We start from the raw sequence: 24,335 nt of genomic DNA on the forward strand, positions 1-24,335 counted from the left end.
ACGAGTAGTGAATGTGTCTGTTGCATTATGTTGTGAACATGTTTGTGGGCTGTGCAATGTATTATTTCGACAATATAACTAGTGAGCGTGTTTGCATAGCGCTTTACAGGAATTATTTTAACAATTTACAAGTTCTTTGTGTGTCTGCACATCAGTGTACTGCATTATTTCCGCTATTTACGAGTAGTTTTAACTTCTGTAGGCTATTTACTGTAACCCACAGTATGCCAGGGAAAGTGTTTTGCATCAGCGTAATTAATATGCTATGTAAGATTCATCCCTAAATAGTTCCAAAATGAAGTACATTCCTTCCTCTCCCCAGCGACTGGGCACAGACTGAGTTTTTTTCCCGCCATTTTTCGCCAGACTTCCATGGGACCACAGCGCCCTCTGGTGGCAGTACTGTGTACTATGTGAGTAGGACTCCAGACTTCATGGTGAACCCACTGGATGGCGCTACTGCAACTCAAATTGTTTAAAGAAACACTGCATGCAAAATAAAGACTTATGTCCACCCTATCCTGCAGCCCAGCACAGGCTGAGTCCTTTCCCACCAATTCCAAGCGAGAGATGATGGTCAGATGACTTATGTTAGTGGAGGTACCCCAAGTGACCTATCTCCCCACCACTTTCTTAGGTTAATGGAGGTAATGCAGGTGTCCTTTTTCCCACCAACAGTTGAACTTTGTGCCATTTCCTGGGGGAGGGGGAGGGAGGGTTGGGGAGGCTGGTGGGGAGGGGGTTAGGTTAGTGGAGGTAGTCCAATTGACCTATTTTCTCGCCAAAATTTGAACTTGCCGCCATGACGTCATTGCGACGTTGCCACTTCTATCGCGGCCATCTTGCATAAATTTATCAATAATGCAGAGTGGAGCCATATGAAGGTTGTCCCCCTACTGAGGTGATCTCATAAATTCTCGATTGGGTTAAATCCAGGTAGTTGGTGGCCAGGAGAGAATGGTAAACTCATCCTGTTGCTCATCAAACCATGCATGTGTACTGAGATTTGTGTGAACAGTTACTTAGTCCTGCTCGTAGAGATGGTCGTGATCTATAAGGATAGTGTCAGACTTGTGTTGTTCCACTGTGCATTCCAGAACGATGACATCACCTGAGGGAAGCCACGAAATCATTTCCCAGACCATAAAGCTCCCTTCTTCGGCCTGGGCAGTTCCGATGATTGTTGCAGGGCGTTTGCTTTGAGGTGTTTCACATTGTACGCGTCAGCAGGCCTGTGTCATATGGAGCATAAGATGTGATTCACCTGAAAAAGGCCACGTGTCGCAAACAAGTGGACGTTCAGTTGGCATCCAAATTCCTGCCTTCGTCGCCGGTGAACAGCAGTCATCACGTTTGTACGAACCAGGCGCCTGCAGTGGACGGAACGTTCACTGAACGGTCCTGAACTCTTGGTTCATCTGGGCGGTCAGTTGCTCAACGGTCACACGTCTATTCGCTCGTACAGATCTCTGCAGCCATCGTTCACCCCTGTTATCTATGGCCCGAGGTGCACCACTGTTGTCCCAGCCCCGGTTCTGGATAGCTCTGTTTTGCCATGCTCTGTATTCTTTACTCACGGTGGCACGAGAACTGTTTACCACACTCATACGTTACACAAATGCTTCCACCTTTGGCCCAAAAGTGAAAGATCATGTTCTTTAGGTCATCAGATAAATCGCTCAGTTTCTGTGTTATGACAACGGCTGCACTTTTTTCTGCGTTCCTGGTGGTGCTGCCAGCAGCCTTCTGTGAATGGTTATTGAACGTTGACGTCGGACATAGGTGGTGGTCACATTAATGTGACTGTACCGTGTAGTATTGCCACAGTTTTTTTAGAGGATAGGACTTCTGTGGGCACTCCCATATTCTAGGGCAATAACAGCCGTTTTCGCAGGTCTGCACTCATACATTCGTGGTTTGGCGAACGTGCAGGCAGCCGGTCGCACCTCGACTGGCCCAGTAAACTGCCCCTTCTTAATCCCACAAAAATGTCATCGAATATTTAGAACATAAGTCGAAAGCTAGTAATTAACTTCCCTGCAATTTTGTAGCTCTTACCGTTTATCAGTGGCTTCACTTCGATACGTGCTCCCCGAAAAAGAGTTGATAAAGGTGGTATTAAACAGTATTAGTGAGATGTATCTGGGCGTGACTAATTTTTGGTCGGACTCCTCAAAGCTTCAAGCTTTTACAACACTGGATTAACTCGACACATACGCTAGTGCATTTAATAGAAGCAAAATTTATAGAATTTCACATATAGTAATTTACTCGCTTACTTGCGCTTTTCATCAATACATAAGCACCAGTTTCCATCTTTTCCACTTTGGTATTCCTAGTTTTTGTAACTGTTCCCATGTTGGTCATCGCCATCCTTTTTAGGGTTTCGTGCCTCAATCGGTAGAAACAGAGTCCTTATGCGATAGCTTTGTTCTTCATCTGTCTGTCCGACTGTTAAAAGCCCTTTTTCTCTGGGATGTCTCAAGTTGCAATTTATATCACATACTGAGGTCTATAATTCCTTGGTGACGTAAAATCTTGCAACGCAATTAAAGGTACTTCCATTTAGGTTTTATATTTTAATACTAGCAAACTTACTCGTCAATACTTATAGGGTACTTCCCGTTGGCCTAGAATCATGAAACTGGGAGGAAGGAATGTTTCACCGCGAAACGAAAGAAAGAAATCCGTGAACTGTAAATTTGTAGTTGTATCACACGAAAAAATTTCCTGTATCATTTGTTATCGACCGTCAAAATTGAAACCGAATCAGTCAGTAGTTGTGCATTCAGGCTGATCGGGTCGCAGTGGTAAAAGTCTAACATCAGACAAGGAATGACTTCATTGCTCATATGAAACGTTTCGGAATTTGTCCACCATCAGATATACAGGAGCGATTGCTGCACGTAGATATGGTGCTTGAGGTTGTGTGTGAAACATACATTCGCAGACTAGGTTTTTTACTCGAAGTCAGTACTGCTATAAAAAATAACGGTAATGAAGAACTATGCAGGGTGCTTCCAGGTGATATTAACAAACTTTCAGGAATGGTGTACATGGGTAAATGCATCAATTTCAGGTAAGGTACCCTTCTATGGAAACGACCGAGTCGAAAGTTATAAGTGAAAATCGTTCTGACACTGAAATACATATACCGGTACTGCTGCTTCTAAGACTGCACGGTAGGAAACTTTCAGGGGTGGTATCCATACCTATGCTATGAGCACTTGCTAATATTCGATACTGGAAATACATCTACCGCAAGCTCTTTGGTTTATGTTTTTGGAAGAGGTAGTATGGAACAAAACAAGGAAAAATTCTCCAGTACTTATGGGCTCAAAAAGCGTACCTTAAGCTGCCGGAACTTGTTCAATTTCCATAACATAAAAAACATCTTCGAGGACTTCACTTTAATAGTGATGTGGTGCAGGCATAGGTGATGTTGCGGCTCTGTCAAGAAAGTCGATCATTCTACAACAAACTGTTCTCTCGTGGGAAAAATGTGTTCATTACCATTGTGACTATGATGAGAAATAAATATGTAGACATGAAGAATAAATACGTAGTATGTCAATAACGTTTGTGTTATTTAAAGATGTTAAAGATTTTCAGATACAAAATTCAGATGAATTAATTTTCAGCGAGCCCTCGTTAATCCATGCTGATCTGTGGACAGAAGCTTTTGTCTTTCAAGGAAATTGATGATAATCGACTCAAAATATGCTCAAGTATTTTGCAGCACACCGATGTTAAGAATATTTGACTGTAATTTTGTGGGCCCGTTTCTTCACCCTTCAATGTAGAGCAGTCTCCTAGTTTAAAGCGCTCTTTTTTTTTCAGTATCTTGGGACTTGGCGCTGAGCGAGAAATTCACGATAAATACACTACTGGCTATTAAAATTGCTACACCACGAAGGTGACGTGCTACATATGCGAAATTTAACAGACAGGAAGAAGATGCTGTGATATGCAAATGATAAGCTTTTCAGTGCTTTCACACAAGGTTGGCGCCGGTGGCGACACCTACAACGTGCTGACATGAGGAAAGTTTCCAACCGATTTCTCATACACAAACAGCAAGTTCACCGGTGTTGCATGATGAAACGTTGTTGTGATGCGTCGTGTAAGGAGAAGAAATGCGTACCATCACGTTTCTGACTTTGATAAAGGTCGGATTGTAGCCTATCGCGATTGTGGTTTATCGAATCGTGACATTGCTGCTACAGTTGGTCGAGATTCAATGACTGTTAGCAGAGTATGGAATCGGTGGGTTCAGGAGGGTAATACGGAACGCCGTGCTGGATCCCAACGGCCTCGTATCACTAGCAGTCGAGATGGCGGGCATCTTATCCGCACAGCTGTAACGGATCGTGGAGCCACGTCTCAATCCCTGAGTCAACAGACGGGGACGTTTGCAAGACAACAACCATCTGCACGAACAGTTCGACGACGTTTGCAGCAGCATAGACTATCAGCTCTGAGACCATGGCTGCGTTTACCACTGACTCTGCATCACAGACAGGAGCGCCTGCGATGGTGTACTCAACGACGAACCTGGGTGCAAGAATGGCAAAACGTCATTTTTTCGGATGAATCCAGGTTCTGTTTAGAGCATCATGATGGTCGCATCCGTGTTTGGCGACATGGCGGTTAACGCACATTGGGAGCATGTATTCGTCATCGCCGTACTGGCGTATCACCCGGCGTGATGGTATGGGGTGCCATTGGTTACACTTCTCGGTCACCTCTTTTTCGCATTGACGGCACTTTGAACAGTGCACGTTACATTTCAGATGTGTTACTACCCGTGGCTCTACCCTTCATTCGATCCCTGGGAAACCCTACATTTCAGGAGGATAATGCCCGACCGCATGTTGCAGGTCCTCTACGGGCCTTTCTGCATACAGAAGATGTTCGATTGCTGCCCTTGCCAGCACGTTCTCCAGATCGCTCACCAATTGAAAACGTCTGGTCAATGGTGGCCGAGCAACTGGCTCGTCACAATACGCCAGTCATTACTCTTGATGAGCTGTGGTATCGCGTTGAAGCTGCAAGGGCAGCTGTACCTGTACACGCCATCCAAGCTCTGTTTGACTCAATGCCCAGGCATGTCAAGGCCTTTATTACGGCCAGAGGTGGTTGTTCTGGGTACTGATTTCTCAGGATCTATGCACCCAAATTGCGCGAAAATGTAATAAGATGTCAGTTCTAGTATAATATATTTGTCCAATGAATACCCGTTTATCATCTGCATTTCTTCTTGGTGTAACAATTATAATGGCCAGTAGCGTACAAGCTAGTGAGGGTTATTTTCGACTCTTCCAGTTATGTTTCAGCTCCTGGGATTCCTGTGTCTGAGCCAGCTGGTTACTTGCCGTGGTGGTCGCCGGCGGCGTCTGCGGGCTGGTAGTCCTCGACGTCCTTGAAGGCGCGCAGCATGTGCTCGGCGGCCCAGTGCTGGCAGCCCTCCGGCTGCGCCCAGCGGTCGAAGTCCCTGCGGCTGGCGCGGTGGTAGAGGCCGGGCCCCACCGTGCTGCTGCCGCCCAGCACGCGGGCCCGCGACCACGGGCAGCCGCGGCCGCCGTACGCCTCGCACGACCCGCGCTCTGGGTCGGTGCGCAGCTGCCAGTCCATCTGCGCACACAGTCGCCCCGTGCGTCTTATTTATACACAGAGTCCGCCAGAAAAATGTATACATTCTTTGTCAGGCTCTATCCGAGGTATCAATATTGTCGTTTATTTATTTTTATTTATTTATTTATTGTTCCGTGGGACTAACTTAAGAAGAAGTCTCCATGGTCATGGAACGAGTCAATACATGAAATTATAACACGATAGTAGAAACAGATAAAATGAAATATAACAAACATATTCAGGCGACAAGTCGAAAGTTTAAATAAAGAAAATCAACAATGTAACACTGTAATTTGCTTAATTTTTTAGCTCTTCCAGGAGCTCCTCGACAGAACAGAAGGAGTGAGCCATGAGGAAACTTTTCAGTTTAGACTTAAAAATGTTTGGGCTACTGCTAAGATTTTTGAGTTCTTGTGGTAGCTTATTGAAAATGGATGCAGCAGAATACTGCACTCCTTTCTGCACAAGAGTCAAGGAAGTGCATTCCACATGCAGATTTGATTTCTGCCTAGTAGTAACTGAGTGAAAGCTGCTAACTCTTGGGAATAAGCTAATATTGCTAACAACAAACGACGTTAAAGAAAATATATACTGTGAGGGCAATGTCAGAATTCCCAGACTATTGAATAGGGGTCGACAAGAGGTCCTCGAACTTACACCACATATAGCTCGAACAGCCCGTTTTTGAGCCAAAAATTCCCTTTTTGAATCAGAAGAATTACCCCAAAAGATAATACCATACGACATAAGTGTATGAAAATGTGCGAAGTAGACTACTTTTAGTCTTGAACTATCACTTATTTCAGATACTGTTCTAATGGTAAATAAAGCAGCATTTAGTTTCTGAACAAGATCCTGAACATGGGCTTTCCACGACAGCTTACTATCTATCCGAACGGCTAGGAACTTGAACTGTTCCGTCTCGCTTATAATATGCCCATTATGTCTGATCAAAATACCGGTTCTTGTTGAATTGTGAGTTAGAAACTGTAAAAACTGAGTCTTACTGTGATTTAGCATCAAATTATTTTCCTCAAACCACGAACTTATTTCATGAACTACATTACTTGATACTGTTTCAATATTACACACAAAATCCTTCACGACCAAGCTGGTGTCATCAGCAAACAGAAATATTTTCGAACCACCTGTAATATTAGAAAGCATATCATTTATATAAATAAGAAACAGCAGTGGCCCCAGCACCGACCCTTGGGGAACGCCCCACTTAACAGTGCCCCATTGGGTCTGAACATCACTACCACTCTCAATATTGCGGAGAATTACCGTCTGCTTTCTTTTCTTAAAGTAAGAGGCGAACCAATTGTAAGCTACTCGCTTACTCCATAATGGTCCAACTTCTGCAGTAATATTTTGTGGTCAACACAGTCAAAAGCCTTCGTTAAATCAAAGAAAACACCTAGTGTTCGATTTGAGTTACGAGTGTGTTGTAGTACGGTCTTTGGCTCAACAGATGTTAGTACTTTCATCTCGGTATTGAGAAAACAAGATGCCTGGAGCACGCTTGACATTTGAGCAACGAAAATGTATGGTGAAGTGGTTTTTCAAGTTTGATAATGCCGTCGAAGTGCAACGTGAGTGGAGATGGAAGTTTTAACAGAACGTCCAGCCCGCCTAAACAACTGAACGTATTATTGACAAGTCTGAATTGCAGGGAACGATTTGTGATATTCACAAAGGAAGATCGGAAAGACAGCGTACAGCTACAACTCCTGCTTCGTAGGCTCTCGTGTTGGAAACGTTTGTTAATTCTCAACAGAAGTCTGCGACACAAAGTGCACGTGAAGTGGGGGTTAGCAGTGCAAGTGTACGAAGAATTCTGAAAGCTGCAAAGTGGAAAGTTTACATTCCAAGATTACTGCACGCGATTAATGATGGCGATCCTGATAGCCGAATGAAATTTTGCGAATGGTAGCAGCAAATGGTAACTGATGACGAAGAATTTGTGGCGAAGGTAATGGGGAGTGGAGAGATACAATTTAAACTTAATAGAACCGTGAATCGGCATAACAGTATTTCCTGGGCACCGGAAAATCCACTTGTTTATGTGCATAAAGCGGTCAATCTACCAAGAGCTCACGTGTGGTGTGGACAATCATCTAGGGGCTCAGTATGACCCTTTTTCTTCGATGCTACTGTCACTGGAATAGTGTAACTGGAAATGTTATGGACATCTATTTTGACAGGTATACGTCGCCTTATGGAGCTGATGAAGAGGCCTTCTACCAACAGGACGGGGCGCCACCACACTACCCCCTAGCCATACGAGCTTCCCTGGATGACAATTTTCCGGCGCACTGGATTGGATGAAGAGGTCGCCAGAACTAACGCCTAAGGTTCAAAATGGTTCAAATGGCTCTGAGCATTATGGGACTTAATCATTTGTGGTCATCAGTCCCCTAGAACTTAGAACTACTTAAACCATGCCCGAGACAGGATTCGAACCTGCGACCGTAGCAGTCGCGCGGTTCCAGACTGTAGCGCCTAGAACCACACGGCCACCCAAGCCGGCCTAACGCCTAAGGACTTTTACTTGTGGGGAACTGTGAAAGATAACGTCTATTGACGTAAGCCACGCGTGCAGGAGGAACTTCGCCAGTAGATTACAGCGACATGTGCAGCGATCTCCACTGTAACCTTGACTGACGTAGCTGTGGCGATCGCTTGTCGTTGTGTTATGTGTATAGCCGCCAACGGTGAACATTTTGAACATTTAAAGTTACAGTGTTCTAAACTGAAGGCTGTACAACATGTGTGATCAATTATTAATGTAAAATAAACACATAAGTAGTACTTTTCGTTCCTTAACGAGTGTATACAATTTTCGGGCGGACTCCGTATTTACTAGCTGAGTACTCGGAATTGACCAGGTACATATTTATTCCAATTCTCTGTTAGTTATCTCCTGTTTCCCCATCCTCACCATTCTATTCTCTGTCCATATCTTCTGGTCATCTCTCTCCATCTGCTCCTCTCTCCCTCTCCCCTCTATCTGTTTGCCTCCTTTCCCCACTGTCTTCTATTTCACCCATCTCCTCCCCATCCTATTACCTTTCCCTCACCACGTCTGAGACCATCTCCTTCACCCATGTCCCTTTGTCCATTTCTTCCTCCTCACGCTGTCAATCCCCCCTCCCTTCTCTCTCTGCCCATCCCCTCCTCTTTCCTTCCATTGCTCATCTCTTCCTCTCCCCTCTATCTGTTGATCACCTCCTCTTCCCTTTCTGTCTATTTCTCCTCTCCCTGTCTCCTCCTCCCTCTGTGGCCATCTCCTCCTGCTTCCTCTTTCCATCTCCTCATTCCCCTTCTTTCTCCCCGTTATCACCACTGATGATCTCCTCCTCTCCCCCTTCTGTCTATTTGTTCCTCTCCTCTGCCTCCTCGCCCCCCCCCCTGTACCTATCTCCTCCTTCACCCTCTTTTCAGTTCCTCCTCCCCTTCTTTCTCCATCTTATCGCCCCCACCGCAGAAGAGATGGCTGATTCATACTTTCACCCTAATAACTTCAATCGAAAGGAGGAGGGCGTGAAATTAAACGGTATATGGATGCCGGTGTTAAAGAAGATGTGTACCATCTGTCCACTACTGGGTGATGGCAACGGCGATCGACGGCGACGGACAGAGGCCAATTGCACTAACTTTTCCAAAACACGTGACGTCACGCCGCGGCGCGGGAGCGTGCGGACACGGAATTTAGCGGCAGTCATTAGCGAGCCAGTGGGTGTGTTGGACCTTCCATCGAGCTACGGACCCCCTTGAAGATGTCTCCCGCAGTCGGAGACGAAACGTTGGGAATTGACACAGAATTCATCAACCGACCACGGCTTAACAGCCCGAATAATTATAATGGACATGATATTTCCGGCCGTGAAAGTCTACATTTTAGTATAGTGAAAGCTGCTAGTTATTGGGAATAAGCTCTAATTGTTAACAACAAATGCCAGTAAAGAAAATACATATTGAGATAGTTTAGAGTCAGAATCCCCAGACTCCTGAACAAGTGTAGACAAGAGGTTCGCGAACTTACGCCATTTTTTTTTTTTTGGGCATCAGTCTACTGACTGGTTTGATGCGGCCCGCCACGAATTCCTTTCCTGTGCTAACCTCTTCATCTCAGAGTAGCACTTGCAACCTACGACCTCAATTATTTGCTTGACGTATTCCAATCTCTGTCTTCCTCTACAGTTTTTGCCCTCTATAACTGCCTCTAGTACCATGGAAGACATTCCCTCATGTCTTAGCAGATGTCCTATCATCCTGTCCCTTCTCCTTATCAGTGTTTTCCACATATTCCTTTCCTCTCCGATTCTGCGTAGAACCTCCTCATTCCTTACCTTATCAGTCCACCTAATTTTCAACATTCGTCTATAGCACCACATCTCAAATGCTTCGATTCTCTTCTGTTCCGGCTTTCCCACAGTCCATGTTTCACTACCGTACAATGCTGTACTCCAGACGTACATCCTCAGAAATTTCTTCCTCAAATTAAGGCCGATATTTGATATTAGTAGACTTCTCTTGGCCAGAAATGCCTTTTTTGCCATAGCGAGTCTGCTTTTGATGTCCTCCTTGCTCCGTCCGTCATTGGTTATTTTACTGCCTAGGTAGCAGAATTCCTTAACTTCATTGACTTCGTGACCATCAATCCTGATGTTCAGTTTCTCGCTGTTCTCATTGCTACTACTTCTCATTACCTTCGTCTTTCTCCGATTTACTCTCAAACCATACTGCGTACTCATTAGACTGTTCATTCCGTTCAGCAGATCATTTAATTCTTCTTCACTTTCACTCAGGATAGCAATGTCATCAGCGAATCGTATCATTGATATCCTTTCACCTTATATTTTAATTCCACTCCTGAACCTTTCTTTTATTTCCATCATTGTTTCCTCGATGTACAGATTGAAGAGAAGGGGCGAAAGGCTACAGCCTTGTCTTACAACCTTCTTAATACGAGCACTTCGTTCTTGATCGTCCACTCTTATTATTCCCTCTTGGTTGTTGTACATATTGTATATGACCCGTCTCTACCTATAGCTTACCCCTACTTTTTTCAGAATCTCGAACAGCTTGCACCATTTTATATTGTCGAACGCTTTTTCCAGGTCGACAAATCCTATGAAAGTGTCTTGATTTTTCTTTAGCCTTGCTTCCATTATTAGCCTAACGTCAGAATTGCCTCTCTCGCCCCTTTACTTTTCCTAAAGCCAAACTCATCGTCACCTAGCGCATTCTCAATTTTCTTTTCCATTCTTCTGTATATTATTCTTGTAAGCAGCTTCGATGCATGAGCTGTTAAGCTGATTGTGCGATAATTCTCGCACTTGTCAGCTCTTGCCGTCTTCGGAATTGTGTGGATGATGCTTTTCCGAAAGTCGGATGGTATATCGCCAGACTCATATATTCTACACACCAACGTGAATAGTCGTTTTGTTGCCACTTCCCCCAATGATTTTAGAAATTCTGATGGAATGTTATCTATCCCTTCTGCCTTATTTGACCGTAAGTCCTCCAAAGCTCTTTTAAATTCCGATTGTAATACTGGATCCCCTATCTTTTCTAAATCGACTCCTGTTTCTTCTTCTATCACATCAGACAAATCTTCACCCTCATAGAGGCTTTCAATGTATTCTTTCCACCTATCTGCTCTCTCATCTGCATTTAACAGTGGAATTCCCGTTGCACTCTTAATGTTACCACCGTTGCTTTTAATGTCACCAAAGGTTGTTTTGACTTTCCTGTATGCTGAATCTGTCCTTCCGACAATCATATCTTTTTCGATGTCTTCAAATTTTTCCTGCAGCCATTTCGTCTTAGCTTCCCTGCACTTCCTATTTATTTCATTCCTCAGCGACTTGTATTTCTGTATTCCTGATTTTCCCGGAACATGTTTGTACTTCCTCCTTTCATCCATCAACTGAAGTATTTCTTCTGTTACCCATGGTTTCTTCGCAGCTACCTTCTTTGTACCTATGTTTTCCTTCCCAACTTCTGTGATGGCCCTTTTTAGAGATGTCCATTCCTCTTCAACTGTACTGCCTACTGCGCTATTCCTTATTGCTGTATCTATAGCGTTAGAGAACTTCAAACGTATCTCGTCATTCCTTAGTACTTCCGTATCCCATTTCTTTGCGTATTGATTCTTCCTGACTAATGTCTTGAACTTCAACCTACTCTTCATCACTACTATATTGTGATCGGAGTCTATATCTGCTCCTGGGTACGCCTTACAATCCAGTATCTGATTTCGGAATCTCAGTCTGACCATGATGTAATCTAATTGAAATCTTCCCGTATCTCCTGGCCTTTTCCAAGTATACCTCCTCCTCTTGTGATTCTTGAACAGGGTATTCGCTATTACTAACTGAAACTTGTTACAGAACTCAATTAGTCTTTCTCCTCTTTCATTCCTTGTCCCAAGCCCATATTCTCCTGTAACCTTTTCTTCTACTCCTTCCCCTACAACTGCATTCCAGTCGCCCATGACTATTAGATTTTCGTCCCCTTTTACATACTGCATTACCCTTTCAATATCCTCATACACTTTCTCTATCTGTTCATCTTCAGCTTGCGACGTCGGCATGTATACCTGAACTATCGTTGTCGGTGTTGGTCTGCTGTCGATTCTGATTAGAACAACCCGGTCATTGAACTGCCCTACCTTCCTATTCATAACGAATCCTACACCTGTTATACCATTTTCTGTTGCTGTTGATATTACCTGATACTCATCTGACCAGAAATCCTTGTCTTCCTTCCACTTCACTTCACTGACCCCTACTATATCTAGATTGAGCCTTTGCATTTCCCTTTTCAGATTTTCTAGTTTGCCTACCACGTTCAAGCTTCTGACATTCCACGCCCCGACTCGTAGAACGTTATCCTTTCGTTGATTATTCAATATTTTTCTCATGGTAACCTCCCCCTTGGCTGTCCGCTCCCGGAGATCCGAATGGGGGACTATTCCGGAATCTTTTGCCAATGGAAAGATCATCATGACACTTTCTTCAAATACAGGCCACATGTCCTGTGGATACACGTTACGTGTCTTTAATGCAGTGGTTTCCATTGCCTTCTGCATCCTCATGTCGTTGATCATTGCTGATTCTTCCGCCTTTAGGGGCAATTTCCCACCCCTACGACAAGAGCGTGCCCTGAACCTCTATCCGCTCCTCCGCCCTCTTTGATAAGGCCGTTGGCAGAATGAGGCTGACTTCTTATGCCGGATGTCTTCGGCTGCCAATGCCGATTATTTATCAAAATTTAGGCAGTGGCGGGGATCGAACCCGTGACCGAAGACGCTTTTGATTATGAATCAAAGACGCTACCCCTAGACCACGGGTACCCTACGCCATATATTCCTCAAACTGCCCAGTACTGCGCCAAACATTCCCTTTGTGTACGGGAAGATTTACCCCAGAATATAATTCCATGTATCATAACTAAAGTAGACCAATTTTCGTAGTGGTCTATCACTTACTGTAGATACTGTTCTAAAAATGCTTCAAATGGCTCTGAGCACTATGGGACTTAAATTCTGAGGTCATTAGTCCCCTAGAACTTAGAACTAATTAAACCTAACTAACCTAACGACATCACACATATCCATGCCCGAGGCAGGATTCGAACTTGCGACCGTAGCGGTCCTGCGGTTCTAGAATGTAGCGCCTAGAACCGCACGGCCACCCCGGCCGGCTACTGTTCTAAGGGTAAATATATAACAGCATACAGATTTTGAACAACATCTTGAACATTACGGATTACACTCTATCTCAACATATAGGAATTTAGATTGTTCAGAGTCAGTAACTGGATGCCCATTCTGCGAGTCTCAAAAAAACAAAAAACAAAACAAAAATGCTGATAACAACATAGCCACAATTTCAACGGCAAAGCGTGTCAGTCCATGTCTCGAACGGCTGGCGCTTGCTGAACGGTATAAACAGAATGTGGAAATATTTCGGTGTGTCAGCGACAGCGATGTTCTAATTTTATAATTATTTCTATAGAATATATTTTACGCCGATGAAGTATGACATACATTTTTTCCAGCAACTAGATTTCGTGTATGAAGTGATGTTTAATATCCTACTGGATGCAGGTGGAAGAAAGTTAAAATTGGACATGTAGTGGCTGGTGGAACAAGCTGTTGCTCCGAGTGTTGGGAAATCATGTTATCGCAACACTAGGACAATACATGTGCGTATTAGTTGTTTTTTCTTATTTTTTGCGAACTACATTTTCTACATTGACTGTGCACAGACGCTAGTTGACAGGTCTATGGTGCCATCTGTCATGTAACTTGTTGAAATACATTTAGATTTCCTTTCGATATTTATGCGTATGGAAGCACTTGTCATGAAAGTATAGTAACACAATGAAAATTTTTGGACCAGAAAACCTTCGTGAACGACGGTGGAGGTCAATAGAGCACTGTAGTCTTTTGAAAAACTATTTGTTGCCTGAGGGGCAAGCCGCAATATTAAGGTGCTATGGTGGGGCACGAAGCCCACATATGTGAAGGCTTGTGGAGTGCTCAACAACAGTGTTCTATGTTTTGGAACATAACACAGTTTTTGTGACAAAATTGTAGACTTGCAAGAGACAGTTGTTATTTAACATCCATCTGCTACATCTATACACATTCTACGGAACCCACCGTACTGTAGTGATGGAAGGTACGCTGTAGCACGACTAGCCATTTTCTCTCCAGTTCCACTTGAAAAATAGAGCGAGGTAAAAACGATGATTTCTCCTATCTTATCTCCGTGATCCTATCGCGAATTGTATGACGGTGGCAGTAGAAACGTTCTGCAGTCAGCTTCAAATGCCGGTTCTGCAAATATCCCCAAAAAGAACGACGCCTTGCCTCCAGTGATTTCCAGCTGAGTTCCCGAAGCATCTCCGTAATACTTGCGTGTTGTTCGAACCTGCCGCTAACAAGTCTAGCAGCTCGCCTTTGAATTGCTTCGACGACTTGCTTTAATCCAACCTGGTACGGATCCCATACACTCGAGTAGCACCCAAGAATAGGTCGCATTAACATTCTACACTCCTGGAAATTGAAATAAGAACACCGTGAATTTATTGTCCCAGGAAGGGGAAACTTTATTGACACATTCCTGGGGTCAGATACATCACATGATCACACTGACAGAACCACAGGCACATAGAAACAGGCAACAGAGCATGCACAATGTCGGCACTAGTACAGTGTATATCCACCTTTCGCAGCAATGCAGGCTGCTATTCTCCCATGGAGACGATCGTAGAGATGCTGGATGTAGTCCTGTGGAACGGCTTGCCATGCCATTTCCACCTGGCGCCTCAGTTGGACCAGCGTTCGTGCTGGACGTGCAGACCGCGTGAGACGACGCTTCATCCAGTCCCAAACATGCTCAATGGGGGACAGATCCGGAGATCTTGCTGGCCAGGGTAGTTGACTTACACCTTCTAGAGCACGTTGGGTGGCACGGGACACATGCGGACGTGCATTGTCCTGTTGGAACAGCAAGTTCCCTTGCCGGTCTAGGAATGGTAGAACGATGGGTTCGATGACGGTTTGGATGTACCGTGCACTATTCAGTGTCCCCTCGACGATCACCAGTGGTGTACGGCCAGTGTAGGAGATCGCTCCCCACACCATGATGCCGGGTGTTGGCCCTGTGTGCCTCGGTCGTATGCAGTCCTGATTGTGGCGCTCACCTGCACGGCGCCAAACACGCATACGACCATCATTGGCACCAAGGCAGAAGCGACTCTCATCGCTGAAGACGACACGTCTCCATTCGTCCCTCCATTCACGCCTGTCGCGACACCACTGGAGGCGGGCTGCACGATGTTGGGGCGTGAGCGGAAGACGGCCTAACGGCGTGCGGGACCGTAGCCCAGCTTCATGGAGACGGTTGCGAATGGTCCTCGCCGATACCCCAGGAGCAACAGTGTCCCTAATTTGCTGGGAAGTGGCGGTGCGGTCCCCTACGGCACTGCGTAGGATCCTACGGTCTTGGCGTGCATCCGTGCGTCGCTGCGGTCCGGTCCCAGGTCGACGGGCACGTGCACCTTCCGCCGACCACTGGCGACAACATCGATGTACTGTGGAGGCCTCACGCCCCACGTGTTGAGCAATTCGGCGGTACGTCCACCCGGCCTCCCGCATGCCCACTATACGCCCTCGCTCAAAGTCCGTCAACTGCACATACGGTTCACGTCCACGCTGTCGCGGCATGCTACCAGTGTTAAAGACTGCGACGGAGCTCCGTATGCCACGGCAAACTGGCTGACACTGACGGCGGCGGTGCACAAATGCTGCGCAGCTAGCGCCATTCGACGGCCAACACCGCGGTTCCTGGTGTGTCCGCTGTGCCGTGCGTGTGATCATTGCTTGTACAGCCCTCTCGCAGTATCCGGAGCAAGTATGGTGGGTCTGACACACCGGTGTCAATGTGTTCTTTTTCCCATTTCCAGAAGTGTACATGCGGTCTCCTTTACAGATGAAACACTCTTTCCTACAATTCTCCCAATAAAGCGAAGTTAACAATTAGCCTTCCCTGCGACAATCCTCACATGCTCAATCCACTTCATATCGCTTTGTAACTTCACGCTCAGATATTTAAACGACTGTCTGTGTCAGGAAGGACACTACTAATGCTGTATCCTAACACTGTGGGTGTGTTTTTCCTACTCATCCGCATTAACTTACAGTTTTCTTCATTAAGGGCTAGCTGCCATTGATCAAAGCAGCCAGGAAATTTGTCTAAGTCGCCCTGTATCCTCCTACAGTCACACAACTTCGACACCTTCACGTACGCTACAGCGTCATCAGGAAACAACCGTCGATTGCTGCCCACCGTGTCCCCCCAAATCATTAATGTATATAGAAAATAATAGCGGCGCTATCACACTTCCCTCGGATACTACTGACGACACCCTTCTCTCTGTGTTAGATATAGGACACCAAGTGCCATACATCAAACTGTTAGCAAAGCCAGCTCAAGTTCTGTAACAGGCTCTTAATAAATGTTACTGGTCATTTCTTATTGTGTTGCCACATTACTGTCAAGCTGGTGTATAATTTGAAAACACTTGCGTCAAAACTTTATTGACCCATGTAGGAATTAAATTTGCTGCTACCGTGGATGTTAGGGCTGAATAGTAAAATTTAGTTACAATATCCCAACATTAAAAACAAAAGGAAGAACTTGTAATGAGAACACCTCTCGAAACGCATCGTGTGACTAGTGACCTTACCATGAGTTTTATGAGGTCGAGCCAAATTTTAATATTTCGCAGATAATTTACAACTATCAACACGCCTCCAAATGGGGATGGCTATTATCACTGAAACAACCGGTTACCGGGTGTACTTTTTTGTTTCTTGCACGCCACTTTGACCTAACTACTGAAATCGCTCTAAATAACCTGTTTATGAAATAACCGATCATCGTTTTTTTTAAAATTTCTATTATATCCTATAAAAATCGTAGAAATCGAACAAAGATTGAAAAAATTTGACTCTCTCAGTTTCAAGATACATAGAATCAAAGTATTCAGTTAAATAGGCAAATAAAATTAAACGAATTCCGTCCACCATTCGCTGCTTTTCTCTAAAGTCCCTCCAGGGATTCCCATATGAGTTCCCGAAGCATCTCCGTAATAAATGCGTGTTGTTTGAACCCGTCAGTAACACAGCAGTCCGCCTCTGAACTGCTTCGATGTCTTCCTTTAATCCGTCCTGGTACGGATCACAAACACTCGAGTACATTTCAAGAACAGTCGTACTAGCGCCCTATATGCGGTCTCCTTTACAGATCTGCCACACTTTCTTAGAATTCTCCCAATAAAACGAAGTCGACTATTCACCTTCCCTACCACAGTGCCCACATGCTCGTTCCATTTCATATCGCTTTGCAGCGCTATGCCCATATATTTAAAGGACAGGTAAGAGACTACTGATGTTGTATCCGAACATTACGGGATTGGTTTACCTACTCATCCGCATTAACTTATATTTTTCTACATTTAGAGCTAGTTACATTCATGACAGCAACTGGAAATTTTGTCTCACCGACTATACCTTTCCGTACAGCAGAGCATCATCGGCAAACAACCGCAGATTCCAGAATGAGATTTTAACTCTGCTATGGAGTGTGCGCTTATATGAAACTTCCTGGCAGATTAAAACTGTGTGCCGGACCGAGACTCGAACTCGGGACCTTTGCCTTTCGCGGGCAAGTGCTCTACCAACTGAGCTACCCAAGCACGACTCACACCCCGTCGCCACAGCTAAGGTACTGGCAGAAGTAAAGCTGTGGGGACAGGGTGTGAGTCGTGCTTGGGTAGCTCAGTTGATCACTTGCCCGCGAAAGGCGAAGGTCCCGAGTTCGAGTCTCAGTTCGGCACACAGTCTTAATCTGCCAGGACGTTTCAACCGCAGATTGCTTCGCACCCTGTCCACCAAATCATTTATGTATATAGAGATAATAGCTGACCTATTACCCTTCCATGGGGCACCCCTTGTCCATGATGAATACTCACCGTCGAGAACAATGTACTGGGTTCTGTAAGTTAAGAAGTCTTCGAGCCACTCACATATGTGTGAACCTATTCAATATTCTCATACCTTTTTTAACAGTCTGCAACGTAGCAGCGTTGCAGGTTGTTAAATCAAGAAATACGGAATCTGCTTGCTGTCCTTCATCCATATTTCGCAGTATATCATGTGAAAAAAGGGCAAGCGATGCACGAGCGATGCTTTCTGAAACCGTGCTGATTCGTGGACACAGATTTCACGGTCTCAAGAAAATTTGTTATATTCGAATTGAGAATATGTTCAAGGAATCTGCAGCAGACCGGTGTTAGGTATATTGGTCTGTAATTCTTTCTCTTTTGTCCTTCTTATAGACTGGAGTTACTTGCTGTTTTTCCAGTCACTTGGGACTTTACTCTGGCACAGATATTCGCGGGAAATGCAAGTTAGATAAGAGACCAATGCCGAAGAGTACCCTTTGTAAAACCGTACTGGGATTCCTTGCGGATCTGGTGACTTATTTCTTTCCGACTTTAGTTGTTTCTCTACTCCAGGAATGCTTATTATTATGTCGCCCTTACGGGAGTCTGTTCGATGGTCAAACGACGGTATATTTGTACGATTCTCCTGCGTGAAGGATTTCTTGAATGTGAAATTTAGAACTTCGGCTTTCGTTTTGCTGTCTTCAACTGTCACAACACACTGGTCAGCAGGTAAGTTACTCAGAAGTAAAACACCAGGATCAGTTTTAACTGGCTGGCTTTTCCCGTCCCTACCTCCCAGTACAAGAGCCAAGAGTGGTTAACACGAGTGGACGACCAATAACGAAGTGCTCGGCTTAAAAAGGGTGCCAGAGGGAGATGTAATCTTCCGCCACTACTGTTCAGTGTGTGCGTCAAAGAAGCAACGATAGAAATAAAAGGAAGAATCAAGAGTGGAATTAAAATTCATAGTGAAAGGATATGAATGATGGCGTTGCTATCCTCAATGCAACTGAAGGAGAATTACATGATTTCCTGAATGGAATGAATAGCCTAATGAGCATAGAGTATGAAGTGAGAGTAGATCGAAGAAAGACGAGAGTAATGAGATGTAGCAGACATTAGAGCAGCGAGAAATTTAACATCAGGACTGATGGCTACGAAGTAGACGAAATTAAAGAATTCTGCTACCTAGGCAGCAAAATAACCAATGACGGACAGAGCAAGGCGGACATGAAAAGCATACTAGCACTGGCAAGAGAAGTCTACTAGTATCAACCATAAGCCTTAATTTGAGAACGAAATTTAGGAGAATGTACATTTGGATCACAGCATTGTAGTAGTAGTAGTAGTAGCTTCATTCATCCATAGATCTCTTTCTAGAAGAATATAGGACATGTCAAAGTATTTACAAGTTTAGACCAATTTAAAATAAACTAATTTGTATACACATACACTTACGGACTTCTAGTTAGCTAGTTAGGGACAGTTATTAGACATACTCCTGTTATACAATACTCATTTTACAAATAACTTATTACATAATGTAATGCCACACTGTTCACTCATATCTCACTATCAGTCACTGCTCGCACTATACACACATTGTTTCATAACACTTCACTCACTGCGCACACACATACATACAGACACATACACACACACACACACACACACACACACACACACACACACACACACACTGGTGATCTCTGGGCCATTTTCTGTACCGATTTGTTATCCTGAAAAACTGAGCCAGCATCCCTCTAAAATGATTGAGATATTGAGCTCAGAAAGAGGAAGAGGTGTTAGTATTGCGCTATGCAAAGCTTTGGGGTAGTTTTTCTATGAAAGAAAAAAAAAAGAAAGAAACATAGTGTGAAGGTGTTATGTGGAATGCTGGATGTTTTATAATCATTATTATTATTTATTTGTATAAATTTTTTAACCAAACCCCTTCTCTGTTTTGTTTAAGTAATCCTTCAATGTATAAAGTGTATTGCGTAACAGGTTTTTATAAGTGTATGTTTGCAATTTCTTTAATCTCTTTTGGTAATTTATTGTACAGTTTTATTCCTTGGTAGAAAATGCTGTTTTGAGTTTTATGTTTATTTTTTCTTGGTAAATATAAGCTAAGTCTAGCTCTTATTCCATGGTCATGGACATAGCTGTTTGCGCAGTAATTACCAATGTTATTTTTGATTACAACTGACTGGTAAATGTATTCACACGGAGCAGTTAAAATCCCCAGTGTTTTGAACACATCTTTACAATGATCTCGACTACTATTTTTTGTTATTATTCTTATGGCTCTTTTCTGGAATATGAAAATTATGTTCATATTTTGTACATTTGTTCTCCAAAAGAGAGTGGAATAGCTAAGAACTGAGTGTACATATGAATAGTATGTAACTAAAAGACACAGCATGTTACACACTAATGATAGGACTCTAAGGGCATAACATGCTGACGATATTCTGTCTGCAAGTACCTTTGTGTGTGGCAGTGAAAAATGGACTGTGGGAAAAGTGGAAGAGAAGAGAATCGAAGCATTTGAGATGTGGTGCTACAGACGAATGTTGAAAATTGGGTGGACTGATGAGGTCACGAATGAGAAGTTTCTGCGCAGAATCGGACAGGAAAGGACTATATGGAAAACACTGACAAGGAGCAAGGACAGGATGACAGGACATCTGTTAAGGGGGGTAGGACGTCAAACGGGACGACTTGGAGCAGGAGAGGCACCACAGGACATTTCAATTCCCAGTGTCTATACTTTTACAAATAAATTCATAAAACTTTGTCAGCATGACCAGGAAGGATTCAGAATTCACACTCATAGCAGTGGAAGTTCTAAAACATAACGAAGTAATTTTTTTACGTGAGAAATATCATGTTTTTTTTTCACTTACTGGTCGGCCGGTGTGGCCGTGCTGTTCTAGGCGCTTCAGTCTGGAACCGCGCGACCGCTACGGTCGCAGGTTCGAATCCTGCCTCGGGCCTGGATGTGTGTGATATCCTTAGGTTAGTTAGGTTTACGTAGTTCTAAATTCTAGGTGGGTGATGACCCCAGATGTTAAGTCCCATAGTGCTCAGAGTCTTTTGAACCAATTTCACTTACTAATGGCTGCATTTATTGCTATAGGCAAACTTTTCTTCACAAGTAAGAGAGATTCTTTGATGAATTTTGCACAGCATACAAACCATACTTAAAGGTGTATGACACTCTAGAATTTTCCAAATCTATTAAAAACCGTGGTAAAAATCGAGGTAATTAACTATAAAATTCGTGTTTTTTCTAAACATGAAGTTTAAAATATAACAGTTCATTCGTTTTTTCATAAATTAAATAAATTCTAGAGTTTCATACACCTGTGAGTATGGTATGTATACTGTGCAAAATTCATCGAAGAATCTCTCTAACTTATGAAGAAAAGTGTACCTACAGCAACAAATGCAGCCGGTAGTAAGTGAAAAAATGATGAAATTTCGCACGTAAAAAAATATTTTGTTATGTTTTAGAACTTCCTCTGCAATGGGTGTGAATCCTGAATCCTTCGTGGTGATGCTGACAAAGTTGTATGAATTTATTTGTAAAAGTATAGACACTGAAAATTAAAATGTCCTGAGATGCCTCTCCTGCTCCAAGTCTGCCCGTTTGACGTCCTACCCCCCCTTAAGACGTCATGGAATAACTTGCAGTGGCCGAGTGGTTCTAGGCGCTACAGTCTGGACCCGCGCGACCGCTACGGTCGCAAGTTCGATTCCTGCCTCCGGCATGGATGTGTGTGATGTCCTTAGGTTAGTTAGGTTTAAATAGTTCTAAGTCCTAGGGGACTGATGACCATAGAAGTTAAGTCCCATAGTGCTCAGAGCCCGTTTTTTTAATAACTTGCATGGTACCAGTGGGAGCTGTAGGGGGCAAAAACGAAGACAGAGATTGGAATACGTCCAGCAAGTAATTGAGGTCGTAGGTTGCAAGTGCTGCTCTGAGCCGAGGAGGTTGGTATAGGAGAGAAATGTGTGGCGTGCTGCTTCATACCAGTCAAAAGACCGATGTCTCAAAAAATAAAAAAATCTTCCAAGTAAAATACTACCTGAGTGGTGTGCAGCCTGGAGAAGAGCCTCGGGACGTCGGCCTCGGGCTGCGGGTCGCCACCCGCGTCCACCAGCAGCACACTCCAGGCGGGGCTGTGGTCGGCGAGCCTGGCGGCGAGGGCGCTGCCCGCGGCGCCGCCGCCCACCACCAGCCAGTCGTACTCCTCCTGCAGCCGGCCCGCCGCCCACGCGTCCGCCGGGTAGCTACGGCGCGCCGCCTCGTCCGGAGCCGCCGTCATCTGCACCAGCGCCGACAGCAGAGCCGAGTACACCACCGCCTGCACGCCATACGTGGCGCACGGCGCCGCCGCCGCCGCCGCGGCACTCGCATTCAACACCTCCATCGCCGTCGGGAACGAGCGCCGCTCAGCACCTAGCGGGAATCAGTGATCATAAGGCCGTTGCAGCATCCCTGAATATGGAAGTAAATAGGAATATAAAAAAAAGGAGGAAGGTTTATCTGTTTAGCAAGAGTATTAGAAGGCAGATTTCAGACTACCTAACGGATCAAAACGAAAATTTCTGTTCCGACACTGACAATGTTGAGTGTTTATGGAAAAAGTTCAAGGCAATCGTAAAATGCGTTTTAGACAGGTACGTGCCGAGTAAAACTGTGAGGGACGCCAAAACCCACCGTGGTACAACAACAAAGTTAGGAAACTACTGCGAAAGCAAAGAGAGCTTCACTCAAAGTTTAAACGCAGCCAAAACGTCTCAGACAAACAGAAGCTAAACGATGTCAAAATTAGCGTAAGGAGGGCTATGCGTGAAGCGTTCAGTGAATTTGAAAGTAAAATTCTATCTACCGACTTGACAGAAAATCCTAGGAAGTTCTGGTCTTACGTTAAATCAGTAAGTGGATCGAAACAGCATATCCAGACACTCCGGGATGATGAAGGCATTGAAACAGAGGATGACACGCGTAAAGCTGAAATACTAAACACCTTTTTCCAAAGCTGTTTCACAGAGGAAGATCGCACTGCAGTTCCTTCTCTAAATCCTCGCACAAACTAAAAAATGGCTGACATCGAAATAAGTGTCCAAGGAACAGAAAAGCAACTGGAATCACTCAACAGAGGAAAGTCCACTGGACCTGACGGGATACCAATTCGATTCTACACAGACTACGCGAAAGAACTTGCCCCCCTTCTAACAGCCGTGTACCGCAAGTCTCTAGAGGAACGGAAGGTTCCAAATGATTGGAAAAGAGCACAGGTAGTCCCAGTCTTCAAGAAGGGTCGTCGAGCAGATGCGCAAAACTATAGACCTATATCTCTGACGTCGATCTGTTGTAGAATTTTAGAAAATGTTTTTTTGCTCGACTATCATGTCGTTTGTGGAAACCCAGAATCTACTATGTAGGAATCAACATGGATTCCGGAAACAGCGATCGTGTGAGACCCAACTCGCTCTATTTGTTCATGAGACCCAGAAAATATTAGATACAGGCTCCCAGGTAGATGCTATTTTCCTTGACTTCCGGAAGGCGTTCGATACAGTTCCGCACTGTCGCCCGATAAACAAAGTAAGAGCCTACGGAATATCAGACCAGCTGTGTGGCTGGATTGAAGAGTTTTTAGCAAACAGAACACAGCATGTTGTTATCAATGGAGAGACGTCTACAGACGTTAAAGTAACCTCTGGCGTGCCACAGGGGAGTGTTATGGGACCATTGCTTTTCACAATATATATAAATGACCTAGAAGATAGTGTCGGAAGTTCCATGCGGCTTTTCGCGGATGATGCTGTAATATACAGAGAAGTTGCAGCATTAGAGAATTGTAGCGAAATGCAGGAAGATCTGCAGCGGATAGGCACTTGGTGCAGGGAGTGGCAACTGACACTTAACATAGACAAATGTAATGTATTGCGAATACATAGAAAGAAGGATCCTTTATTGTATGATTATATGATAGCAGAACAAACACTGGTAGCAGTTACTTCTGTAAAATATCTGGGAGTATGCGTGCGGAACGATTTGAAATGGAATGATCATATAAAATTAATTGTTGGTAAGGCGGGTACCAGGTTGAGATTCATTGGGAGAGTCCTTAGAAAATGAAGTCCATCAA

The 24,335-nt window shown here is 44.3% G+C and overlaps 1 protein-coding gene across 1 annotated transcript in view; it reads right to left on the minus strand.

The window, feature by feature from the left end:
- LOC126095495 (glucose dehydrogenase [FAD, quinone]-like) overlaps positions 1–22,502 on the minus strand; it is a 183,273-nt gene extending 160,771 nt beyond the window's left edge. Inside the window, exons 1-2 of the mRNA XM_049910284.1 lie at positions 22,263–22,502; positions 5,376–5,634 (exon numbers count right to left, since the gene is read on the minus strand). Coding sequence (XP_049766241.1) covers positions 5,376–5,634; positions 22,263–22,502 — 499 coding nt within the window. The remainder of the gene's footprint in view (positions 1–5,375; positions 5,635–22,262) is intronic.
- Positions 22,503–24,335: the final 1,833 nt, after the last annotated feature.

This window comes from Schistocerca cancellata, chromosome 8, assembly GCF_023864275.1.
Source record: "Schistocerca cancellata isolate TAMUIC-IGC-003103 chromosome 8, iqSchCanc2.1, whole genome shotgun sequence".
Taxonomy (NCBI): Eukaryota; Metazoa; Arthropoda; class Insecta; order Orthoptera; family Acrididae; genus Schistocerca; species Schistocerca cancellata.